The following is a 12828-nucleotide window of genomic DNA, read 5'->3' as shown; positions in this document are numbered from 1 at the left end:
AGGGAGTGCGGCACCACCCCCACATTCTGCCCAACAGACACCCTACCTGCCCCAACCCCTGTCAGCCCCCCACAAAGTACCCACCTAAGGCACCCTCCCCCCACCCACCCCTCTCCTCCCACTCACCCCCCTCCTCCCACTCCCCCCTCCCCCCCAGGACCTCCCTTCTCCCTCATCCCCCAAGCCCTCCCTTCTCCCACATGCCCTTCCGTCTCTCCCACCCACAAGCCCTCCATTCTCCCCCACCCCCCCCTAAGCCCCCCACTCTCCCCCACCCCACCTAAGCCCTCCCCTCTCCACCACCCCCCAAAACCCTCCCCTCTTCCTCAACCACCTCAGCCTTCCCTTTCCCCCCACGCCCCCCAAGCCCTCCCCACTTTATTGCCCCCCCCAAACCCCCCTTTCTCCCCCATCCCCCACCCCCCCAACCCTCCCCCTCTCACCCCCCCCAACCCTCCCCCCCTCACTCACTCCCCTCCCCCCCTCACTCACTCCCCCTCCCCCCCTCCCCCCTCACCCACTCCCCCTGCCCTCCCCCTCCCCCCTACCCCCCCAAGCCCTTCCTCCTCCACCAGTCTCCCCATACCAGATCCTCCCAGCTCCCGCTCACCCCAGACCCCACAGGTTTCCCCCAGAGGAGAAGCAGAAGAGAGTTAGTTTCAGGGCAATGTACTCGAACATAGATGGGATCACAAGCAAGGCAAGTGAACTAAGGGAAAGAGCACAAGAAGTGAACCCAGATGTAATTGGACTCACTGAAACAAAACTATCTGGAATCATAACGAATGCCGTGTTTCCCCAGGAGTACACAATAATAAGGAAAGAGAGGGAAGGTAGGGGAGGAGGCGGAGTGGCCCTACTCATGAGAAAGGAATGGAATTTTAAGGAGATGGCTATCCCGGGCTGTGAGGGTTTCAGAGACTACATAGCAGGCACCATGACAATGGGAGGACCAAGGATAGTAGTGGCAGTAATATATAATCCTCCACCAAATGACAGAAGACCCAGTCAAGAGTACGAGAGCAACAACATGGCAGTTAACACTATAATTGAGAGGGCAGCCTCTTCTGCCTGTAGAAATAGATCCCACCTGCTCATCATGGGGCAGGTGGGACTTCAATCACGGCAGGATTGATTGGGAGAACAAGGAACTGCATGGAGGCGAGGATACATGGAGAGCCAAACTACTGGAGGTGGTGAATAGAAACTTCTTAACCCAGCATGTCAGAGAACCCACAAGGATAAGAGGAAATGACGAACCAGCGAGACTCGACCTGGTCTTCACCCTGAACAACTCTGACATAAGAGAAATCAGTTTTGAGGCCCCAGTAGGAATGAGCGACCACAGTGTATTGGTGTTTGAGTACCTGATTGAAGAAGGGTATTGAACTCGAGGAGGGATACCGAAACCAAAAGGTTAGCATACCGAAAGGGAAACTATGAGGAGATAAGAAAATTCCTAACAGATATAGCATGGGAAACAGAGCTCAGGGAAAAGACGGCCCAAGATATGATGGAATACATCACGCAAAAATGCAAGGATGCAGCAAACAAGTTTGTCCCAGTCCAAAAGGAAAACAGTGAAATGAAGATGAGAAACCCATGGTTTAATCAGAGATGTAGGCTAGCTAAGCAGCAAAGTAAAAGGGCATGGAGAAACTATAGGAAAAACAGGACACTGGAGAGCAGAGAAAGATACCAGAATGCCAGGAATGAATATGTCAGGATGAGAAGAGAGGCAGAAAGACAATACAAAAATGACATCGCAAGCAAGGCAAAGACTCAGCCTAAATTGCTGCATAGCCACATCAGGAGAAAAACAACAGTAAAGGAACAGGTTATGAAATTAAGGATAGGGGCAGAAGGATTCACTACAAACGACAAGGAAGTGTGTGAGGAACTGAATAAGAAATTCCAAGAGGTCTTCACCTTAGAGCAAGGAGAAATCCCAGAGATAAGAGAGGGAATAGCTAACCAGGAACCACTGGAAGAGTTTGAGAGTACCAGCGGGGAAGTAAGGAAGTGTTTACTAGAATTGGATGTGACAAAGGCTATAGGCCCAGATGGAATCTCCCCTTGGATACTAAAGGAAGGAGCAGAAGAACTGTGCCTCCCGCTCTCCATGGTGTATAACAAATCACTGGCAACAGGGGAACTGCCAGAAATTTGGAAAGCAGCTAACGTAGTCCCGATATACAAGAAAGGGGATAGACAGGGGGCACTGAATTACAGGCCAGTGTCCCTAACCTGCATACCATGCAAGATGATGGAGAAGATTGTGCGAAGAAAGCTAGTGGAGCACCTGGAGCGAAAGAACTTTGTAACACAGCATCAACATGGATTCAGGGATGGCAGGTCCTGCCTCACAGGGTTACTTGAATTCTACGACCAGGCAACAAAAATAAGGCAAGAAAGAGAAGGGTGGGCAGACTGCATATTTTTGGATTGTCAGAAAGCCTTTGATACAGTGCCACACAAGAGGCTAGTGAAAAAACTGGAGATGCAGGCTGGAGTGAAAGGGAAGGTACTCCGTTGGATACAGGAGTACCCAAGTAACAAGAGACAACGAGTCAGTGTGAAGGGTGAGGTCTCAGATTGGCGAGACGTTACGAGTGGAGTACCGCAGGGGTCAGTCCTTGGACCTATACTGTTTCTGATATATGTAAATGATCTTCCAGAGGGTATAGAATCGTTTCTCTCAATGTTTGCCGATGATGCAAAAATTATGAGGAGGATTGAAACTGAGGATGATAGTAGGAGGCTACAAGATGACCTAGACAGACTGAGTGAATGGTCCAACAAATGGCTGTTGAAGTTCAACCCGAGTAAATGCAAAGTAATGAAACTAGGCAGTGGAAATAGGAGGCCAAACACAGGATACAGAATAGGAGATGAAGTACTTAATGAAACGAACAGAGAGAAAGATCTAGGAGCTGATATCACACCAAACCTGTCTCCTGAAGCCCACATAAAAAGAATAACGTCTGCGGCATATGCGAGGCTGGCTAACATCAGAACAGCGTTCAGGAACCTGTGTAAGGAATCATTCAGAATCTTGTACACCACATATGTAAGACCAATCCTAGAGTATGCGGCCCCAGCATGGAGCCCGTACCTTGTCAAGCACAAGACGAAGCTGGAAAAAGTCCAAAGGTATGCCACAAGACTAGTCCCAGAACTAAGAGGCATGAGTTACGAGGAAAGGCTGCAGGAAATGCACCTTACGACACTGGAAGACAGAAGAGTAAGGGGAGACATGATCACAACCTACAAAATCCTCAGAGGAATCGACCGGGTAAACAAGGATAAACTATTCAACACTGGTGGGACGCGAACAAGGGGACACAGGTGGAAACTGAGTACTCACATGAGCCACAGAGACGTTAGAAGGAACTTTTTCAGTGTCAGAGTAGTTAACAGGTGGAATGCATTAGGCAGTGATGTGGTGGAGGCTGACTCCATACACAGTTTTAAATGTAGATATGATAGAGCCCAGTAGGCTCAGGAATCTGTACACCAGTTGATTGACAGTTGAGAGGCGGGACCAAAGAGCCAAAGCTCAACCCCTGCAAGCACAAATAGGTGAGTACAAATAGGTGAGTACTCACTCACTCACTCACTCACTCACTCACTCACTCACTCACTCAGCTATGCACCTACTGTTTGAGGTTTTTCAGCGTACTAGTATTTTATAGCTTTGGTCCATGTTGCTGATCACCTTTTCTGTCTCGACCACTCTACTTGTTGGGTAGAGTGGATTAGGGTGCTGGGTCTTTACCAGTTGGCCAGGTTAAGGTTCCTAGTTGGCTGGCTGAAGTCTCAGTTGGGTCCATCGCAGGTTCAGAGCTTGCTGGGGTCTCTCAGTCAGCTTCCTGTCTTTGCCACAGGCAGTGTTGCTGTGCTTGGCTTTGCATTTTCATCTGGTGACAATGCTCACCTGGGTCCTCAGATACTTAACCAGCTGTGCGGTAGCCTGACCTTTGTCTTCCAGATTTACTCCACTGGCAGTATTTGACTCCAGGCTCTGTACTAGTTTCTCTGGTTTCAGAATTTTTGGAGCCTCGTAAGTCTGTTGCCCCCGAGGCTTTACAGTGGCTGCTTGTGGTCGGGGTGCCTGCATTGACAGGGTTTACCGGCTTAGCTGACTTAGCGCCTGAGCTTCCTGTGGTGCTCATTCACCCTACTGGCCCTGGAAAACCCCCTGTGGGCTCTGTCGTACTATGGATACTTCTTCATAGCAAGTCCCACAAGACCCGGAGTCTTGTGGGACTTGCTCCCTGCTTGTGCTCCAATTTACTCATTCCTTATCTGATCATCAACAGGATCAGGCAGCTGCCGCATTACATGAACGGTTCTCTCTCTCTTGTAATGGGCCAGGTTTGTTGCCTGTTTGGAAGCCCCAGAGCTGCCCCTCTTGGGTGTTAGGGACTCAAATTTGGGGGCGTTGGATACTTCAGCCTTGGTTCAGTTCGTGCCTCCTCTTCCTTCCCAAGTGGGCGTGGCTCACCCTCCCAGGTTCATTGGTTTGTCATGGGGTTCATCAGCTCCAGAACTGATATGTGGAGCTGGCGGGGGCTGGGTTGCCTGGTCAGGGTAATTGGTACTAGTTAGTTTCAAGCTAGATTGAGTGAATACCTTGTTCTGTGTGAATCATTTAGAGTGGTTTGGCAACTTCGAGGCTTCATTTTCTGTGAACCTTCCAAGTGTTTATAAAGCTATGTTGACTTTCCGGAGGCTTTTCTGGTAGGATGGTGGATTGTCACCCACTCCCTGCACCTCTGTGAGGTGCAGGGAGTGGCTGAGGTGGCCAGGGTATGGCTTTGGTCCCCGGTAGGCCAAACAGAGCCTCAGTGACTGATGTGACCCCATAGAGCCATCTTAGCAAGGTAGCTTTAGGAAGCCACCTGGGCTTCCCCAGAAAGAGGCATTTCATTACATTCAATGCTGGTTTTCTAAAAGTTGTGCATGGAATTGGCTTCAACTACCTCTTCCTTCAATGCATTCCATATTGCCAACCACCAGTATAAGGAACGAGAACTTACTTATATTTTTTGACTCGGTTGCGTGTCCAGCTTCCACTGATGTCTCTTTGTCATACCTCTTTTAAATTTAAATAGGCTTCCTTTGTCCACTGTCTTTATTCTCTTCAGGATCTTGTATGTAGTTATCATATTCCTTCTGTTTCTTCTCTTTTCTAAGGTTGTGATGATGAGTTCTCTCAATCATCTGCATGGCTAAGGCCTCTCAGTTCTTTATGGTGCTAATCTTGTATGAGAAGAAAGTATATGGTAAGAAGAATTTATGATTAGATAATAGGGGCTAATACCTGATCAACCAGGCTGTGATTCATACGTCAGGCTGCGAGCAACCGCGTCCAACAGCCTGGTTGACCAGTCCAACAATCAAAAGGCCTGGTCAAGGACCGGGCCACGGGGACGCTGAACCCTGAAATCATCGCAAGGTAAGGTAGGCTGGGAGGTATTTATTTTTCATGGTTGTGTTTATTAATTATATGATTTCAGTACGTAATGGATGGAAAAGTGCAGTTGCAGAGAAAGAAACACCCACCATTTTATAAGAAGTTGCCAAGCTATAACATTTATCTGAAAAAATTTGCAAAACATCGTAATAGAGAAAAGGTAATCAAGATTTACTGTTTATTTACTAGCCTAAGTTTTATTATATTGTACTTTCTTTGTGCGAGTATTATATTTTCCTTGTAGTATTTTGCTAATTAGTTTTAAACTTAGTTCATTATTATTTGTTGGCCTCAACCCTTAGACTGTGACTTATTGGTACCACAGTATCAGTCTACTGATATTTGGATATTTTGCTTTAAAGAAAACCAATAAAATTTTGCTCTGCTTACTAATCTTTAATTTTATTTCAAATTCAATTCAATTTCTTCTTTCTAATTGTCTTTTATGTCAATATATTTATGATGGTCCTCATCATTACTATAAGTACTACCTAAACAGGAGAATGGGCTGGGATAGCTGGCTTCTCCACCCTCAGTTCTAGATGATGGAAGCACCCTTGATGCCCTGGGGAAGGTAGAGTGTCAAGAAGCCACTGGGGCTCAACCAGAAATTGGAGTTTCATTTCATTAAGCACTGCATTTGTTGGGGAAAGCCCCTTGAAGGTAACTACCCATGGAGACAAACGGGCACATACCAGGGAGGAGGCAACACCACAGGAATCAAGACAAAAAACAAGACACATCTACAAAAACACAACCCAGAACCACATAATGGCATCGGAGACCGAGCACAGACACCAGACACTGAGTTATCAGAAACAGGTCGACCCCCCAAAACCACTGTGGCAAAAATCAGGCAAGGACAGATAAACCAGGACACCCGGAAGAGCAGCACAACTGCGATCATTACAGACGCTAGGACAAACTGCAGGCTGGTCAGACAAAATGACTCTGGATCCTGTGAGACACATGACCCCAAAGCCACAAAAGGGCACAGGGGGCCCGGGAACAGGTATGCTCTAGGTATAACCAGTGGCACAAAGGAAGCAGTCACAAAACACAACACAAGATGCACCCCCCCAGCCAATCCAACCAAGCAACAATGACCAGGGGACATCCCAATGGAAGCCAACTGACTCAGACTTTGCCAGAATAGGAGCTGGCAGCAACAAACAAAAGCCCTGGTGCTGGGGGAGAGCAAAGGTGCACCCATCTGACAACAGGAAGCAAGAGAGGCCATAAAAGAAGACCAGAAAGAAACAAACCTGGACCAAAGGGGACACTGGAAACTGAACAGAAGAAGGAAAAAAAAACATGGCCAAGATACAAAATAGGCTGTTCACAAGTCAAGCCTGCCTGCAGGCCGGGCTTGGGGAGTAGAAGAACTCCCAGAACCCTATCAAGCAGGTATCAAGCAGGCTCAGGCAATGCAGGAGCAGGCTGGGATGCACGAGACAGCTTGTGAAATGGAACTGAGGTAGTAAAGGAAGACCTTACCTTTAAAGGTAAAAGGAAGACCTTACCTCTAAAGAACACAATAAAGTAGCCATCACAATTGCAAGAAAAATGACAGGTTAGATAACAAGAACCTTTCACACTAGAGATGCTATACTTATGATGATAGTTTTCAAGATCCTAATGCTCTCCAGAGTGGAATACTGCTGCACCATTACAGCCTCTTTCAAAGCTGGAGAAATTGCTGACCTGGAGAGCATGCAGAGATCCTTTACTGCTAGAATCCGCTCAGTAAAACATCTAAACTATTAGGACCAACTAAAGAGCCTAAATCTATATTCTCTTGAGTGCAGGCGGGAGAGATAAATAATAATTTACGCATGGAAAATAGTAGAGGGGCTGGTCCCAAACCTGCACACAGAAATAACACCACATGAGACCAGAAGGCATGGCAAAATGTGCAGAATACCCCCGTTGAAGAGCATAGGTGCAATAGGTACTCTGAGAGAGAGAACTCTATCAACATCAGAGGCCCGAGACTGTTCAACACGCTTCCACTACGCATAAGGGGCATAACTGGCCGACCCCTCACAGTGTTCAAGAGAGAACTTGATAAGCACCTCCAAAGGAGACCCGATCAACCAGGCTGTGATTCATACGTAAGGCTGCGAGCAGCCGCATCCAACAGCTGTTGTTTTTTCCTGACCACACCTATATGTGTCACCTGCCTCCAGAGACTATCATCTTCTTGACAGAACTTTATGCTATTTTGTATGCTCTTTGTCAACTGTTTTTTCTCTGAATATCTTCCTTTGTTGTAGTAGTTGACTCTCGCAGTGCCCTCATTGCTCTGGAGTCCTTTAATCCAGTCCATCCTGTGGTAGTTGAAATTCAACATTGGCTGTTTCTTATCTCCAGCATGTTTAAAACTGTGGAGTTTTCCTGGGTTCCCAACCATATTAGTGTTCCTTAAATAAGCATGTGGACACTGCCCTAAGGAGGCTATCTGCACTTGTCCCATCTCCCTTAAAGGTGTTCCTCATTCCGACTTCTACCCAGTTATTCATTCCTCAATTCTTGCCTGTTGTGGCATTTGTCTTCTGTTACTGGTAACAAACTGCGTGCTCTTAAGGATAACATGTCCCCATGGCCTTCCTCATACCACTGTAACACACGGTGTGAAACGGCTCCAGTGAAGTTATGGATTGGCCATACATGTTTAACTCGTGGGCACTTAATGGAGTGGCACTCTGCTCCTTATTATCTAAACAGCATTGTCCCTCATACGGTTGTGCATATCCTTGTTGAATGTCCTCACTTCCAGGACGTGCGGTTGTCTTGCTTCCCGACTCTCCATCACGGTCACTTGTCCCCTTGATAGAATCCTTGGTGAATCAGATACCTTTGATATTGTTTGCCTTACAAACTTTTGTTCTAGTATTGGTACTCTTAGTAATATTTAACACCTTTTGAATATCCTGCACATTTGATGGTGGTACATAGTTCCCCTTGGCTTAGCCCCTTCTTTTGATAATTACTTACTGTACTTGGTTTGACCAGTAGCTCGGAAAGCTACTGAGGGCCGCACTAGAAAAGAGTATTTAATTACATTCAGTGCAATAAAATTTCTAGGTACTGTATTTCATGTGGACTTAAGGTCACTTTTTGTAAAATCTGCCACAAACTAACCAGGCAGTCACAGATGCTTTCCGCAGCCAAAGGGCTAAAAACGTTATCAGTAAGTGCCATTCAGTTTCAGTGGTGTAATTTTAATGTTGTAATTCCCAATATGATGTGAGGACTGTTGAACCATTGTCATAACTACTACAATAAAAATGTTCAGCTGAAAGTATGCATGTCTGGATAATATAAACCATAATTATAAAGATTTAATAATTCAGGTTCCCCTTCCCTCTCTCTCTCCCCCATCCAGGTCCAGGTAGACATGTTGGTTGAGCGTGGAGAATTGTGCAGCTTCTACACTGACCAGTACGCTGAGTGTAGACCTGGATTCTCAGTGAAACAGGAAGAGGCTTGATAGACCACAGCAAATAAAAAATACATAATACAGCTTTCTAATTACAATATTGTTATAAATTGGCATTAATACATATGTTTTTTATTTTTATGGTTGGTTTACTGTACATAAGTGGAAGTTTCAGAATGTGGTCAGTACAAAATTAATTGGAAATCTAGATTTCATCATTAACCCATGCACTGCGCAAGTATTTCAGAAGGCATTCCTTGTGTGTACAAGAAAAAAAACTAAAAGATTATTTTGCAATCTTATGTTAAAATATCTTCCTTGATCATTGGAAAAATAACAACAAAATTGTAAATCAGCAACTTTGGGTGAAGTAAAGTGATGAATTCTCAAAAATGGCATCAAATCTTAATCGCTGATGTAGCAAAATTCATGCCGGGTTGCTCCTGGAGGTGGAAGTTGCTATGAACATTTAATATATATTTTTTAATCATTTTAAATGTTTTATTAAATTTTTTTCAGTGCAATTGTCTGTCTGGTTGTCAATAATGCAATATATATCACAGAACGTGTAGACTGTTGATATGCTCCGATATATTCGTGTCTGAACAAGCACCCACTGGTCTGAACAAGCACCCACTGGTCTGAACAAGCACCTACTGGTCTGAACAAGCACCCACAGGTCTAAAGAAGCACCCACAGTTCTGAATAAGCACCCATAGGTCTGAACAAGGCCCCATTTGTCTGAACAAACACCCACAGGTCTAAACAAGCACCACTGGTCTAAAGAAGCACCACTGGTCTAAACAAGCACCACTGGTCTAAAGAAGCACCTAATGGTCTGAACAAGCACCCACAGGTCTAAACAAGCACCCACTGGTCTGAGCAAGCACCAATAGGTCTGAAAAAGCAATCTCTGTTCTGAACAAGCACCCACAGGTCTGAACAAGCACCAACAGGTCTAAACAAGCACCCACATGTCTAAACAAGTACCCACAGGTCTAAACAAGCACCCACAGGTTTGAATAAGCACCCACAGGTCTGAACAAGGACCCACTGGTCTAAATAAGCACCCACACGTCTAAACAAGCACCCACAGGTCTAAACAAGCACCCACAGATCTGAACAAGCACCCACTGGTCTAAACAAGCACCCACAGGTCTGAACAAGCACCCACAGATCTGAACAAGCACCCACTGGTCTAAACAAGCACCCACAGGTCTAAACAAGCACCCACAGGTCTAAACAAGCACTGACAGGTCTGAATAAGCACCCACTGGTCTGAACAAGCACCCACTGGTCTGAACAAGCACCCACAGGTCTGCACAAGCACCCACTGGTCTGAACAAGCACACTTTGGTCTGAACAAGCACCCACTGGTCTAAACAAGCACCCACAGGTCTAAACAAGCACCCACTGGTCTAAACAAGCACCCACTGGTCTGAACAAGCACTGACTGGTCTGAACAAGCACCCACTGGTCAGAACAAGCACCCACAGGTCTGAACAAGCACCCACAGGTCTGAACAAGCACCCACTGGTCTAAAAAAGCACCCACAGGTCTAAACAAACACCTACAGGTCTGCTCAAGCACCCACTGGTCTGAACAAGCACCCACAGGTCTGAACAAGCACCCACTGGTCTGAACAAGCACTGACTGGTCTGAACAAGCACCCGCTGGTCTGAACAAGCACCCACAAGTCTGCACAAGCACCCACAGGTCTGAACAAGCACCCACAGGTCTGAACAAGCACCCACAGGTCTGAACTAGCACCCACTGGTCTGAACAAGCACCCACTGGTCTAAAAAAGCACCCACAGGTCTAAATAAGCACCCACTGGTCTGAACAAGCACTGACTGGTCTGAACAAGCACCCACTGGTCTGAACAAGCACTGACTGGTCTGAACAAGCACCCACTGGTCGAAACAAGCACCCACAGGTCTGAACAAGCACCCACTGGTCTGAACAAGCACCCACTGGTCTAAACAAACACCCACTGGTCTACACAGGCACCCACTGGTATAAACAAGCACCCACAGGTCTGAACAAGCACCCACAGGTCTGAACAAGCACCCACAGGCCTGAACAAGCACCCACAGGTCTGAACAAGCACCCACTGGTCTGAACAAGCACCCACTGGTCTAAACAAGCACCCACTGGTCTAAACAAGCACCGACAGGTCTGAACAAGCACCCACTTGTCTGAACAAGTACCCACTGGTCTGAACAAGTACCCACAGATCTGCACAAGCACCCACTGGTCTGAACAAGCACGCTTTGGTCTGAACAAGCACCCACTGGTCTAAACAAGCACCCACAGGTCTGAACAAGCACCCACTGGTCTAAACAAGCACCCACTGGTCTGAACAAGCACCCACTGGTCTGAACAAGCACCCACTGGTCTGAACAAACACCCACTGGTCAGAACAAGCACCCACAGGCCTAAACAAGCACCCACAGGTCTAAACAAGCACCCATAAGTCTAAACGTAAGTGACCCCTCACTTGCTCTAGTTGCCCTTGGGAGGTGGTAATCTTTGGGGTGTATAAATACTCCGAAATTACCATCTCTCTTAAGGGTCTGAGCTGTGGTGCAGTGGGTTAAAGGCATACCTGTTATGCCAGTAGCTGGAAGGCTTCTGTGCTGGCTAAGGTTTGAGTCTCCTGGTGGGAAAGTGTTCTAAAGTTGTATAACTTCACTTGCGTGACGATCCCAATAATTTAGGTGCTTTATTGCATCTATGCGTGCCGTATATGTTCTCTGTATTCCCTCTATTTCAGCAATCTCTCCTGCTCTGAAGGGGGAAGTGAGTACTGGGGATGGGATCCCTAGATTTGAAAGTTCTCGTAATCCATCCTATCATTTTTCTGGCTGTCGCAATATTTGCTTGGTTATGCTCCTTAAACGTTAGGTCGTCAGACATTATTATTCCCAAATCCTTTACATGCTGTTTTCCTACTATGGGTACATTTGATTGTGTTTTGTACTCTGTATTATGTTTAAGGTCCTCATTTTTACCGTACCTGAGTACCTGGAATTTATCACTGTTAACAACCATTCACATAATTCCATACTGTTCACCATCTTCCTTAACCTTCACCACCTTGCCTACCTTTCATCACCTTCCCAACCCATCACAACCTTCCCTACCCTTCATCACCTTCCCTTCCCTTCACCAACTTCCCTACGCTTCACCATCTTCCCTTCCTTTCACCACCTTCCCTTCACCACCTTCCCTTCCCTTCACCAACTTCCCTTCCCTTCACCAACTTCCCTTCCCTTCACCATCTTCCCTACCTTTCACCACCTTCCCTTCCATTCACTATCTTCCCTACCCTCCACCACTTTCCCTACCTTTAACTAACTTCCCTACCTTTCACTAACTTCCCTACCTTTCAAAATCTTCCCTACCAATTACCACCCTACCCATCACCACCTTCTCTGTCCTTTACCACCTTCCCTACTCTTCACCACCTAATCAGCCCTTCAGCATTTTTCCTACCCTTCACCATCTTCCCTACCCTTCACCACCACCTTCTCTACCCTTCACCACCTTCCCTAACCTTCACCACCTAATCACCCCTTCACCACCTTCCCTACCCTTCACCACCTAATCAACCCTTCACCATCTTCCCTACCCTTCTCCACCTACCTCACCCTTCCCTACCTTCTCTACCCTTCACCACGTTCCCTTCCCTTCACCACCTAATCAACCTTTCACCACCTAATCAACCCTTCACCACCTAATCAACCTTTCACCACCTAATCAACCCTTCACCATCTTCCTTACTCTTCAGGATCTTACCTTCCCTTCACCACCTTCTGTAGTCTTCACTATCTTCCCTAATCTTCACCACCTTGCCTACCCTTCACCACCTTCTCTAGTCTTCACCATCTTCCCTAACCTTCAT

The 12828-nt window shown here is 46.6% G+C and overlaps 1 protein-coding gene across 1 annotated transcript in view; it reads left to right on the top strand.

Moving 5' to 3' along the window:
* mRpS5 (mitochondrial ribosomal protein S5) overlaps positions 1–9418 on the top strand; it is a 59656-nt gene extending 50238 nt beyond the window's left edge. Inside the window, exons 8-9 of the mRNA XM_045756519.2 lie at positions 5523–5639; positions 8868–9418. Coding sequence (XP_045612475.1) covers positions 5523–5639; positions 8868–8972 — 222 coding nt within the window. The 3' untranslated portion in view covers positions 8973–9418. The remainder of the gene's footprint in view (positions 1–5522; positions 5640–8867) is intronic.
* Positions 9419–12828: the final 3410 nt, after the last annotated feature.

This window comes from Procambarus clarkii, chromosome 53, assembly GCF_040958095.1.
Source record: "Procambarus clarkii isolate CNS0578487 chromosome 53, FALCON_Pclarkii_2.0, whole genome shotgun sequence".
In the NCBI taxonomy this organism is placed as follows: domain Eukaryota; kingdom Metazoa; phylum Arthropoda; class Malacostraca; order Decapoda; family Cambaridae; genus Procambarus; species Procambarus clarkii.
The sequence above is the reverse complement of the archived record's forward strand: the minus strand, read 5'-3'. Positions and strand labels throughout refer to the sequence as shown.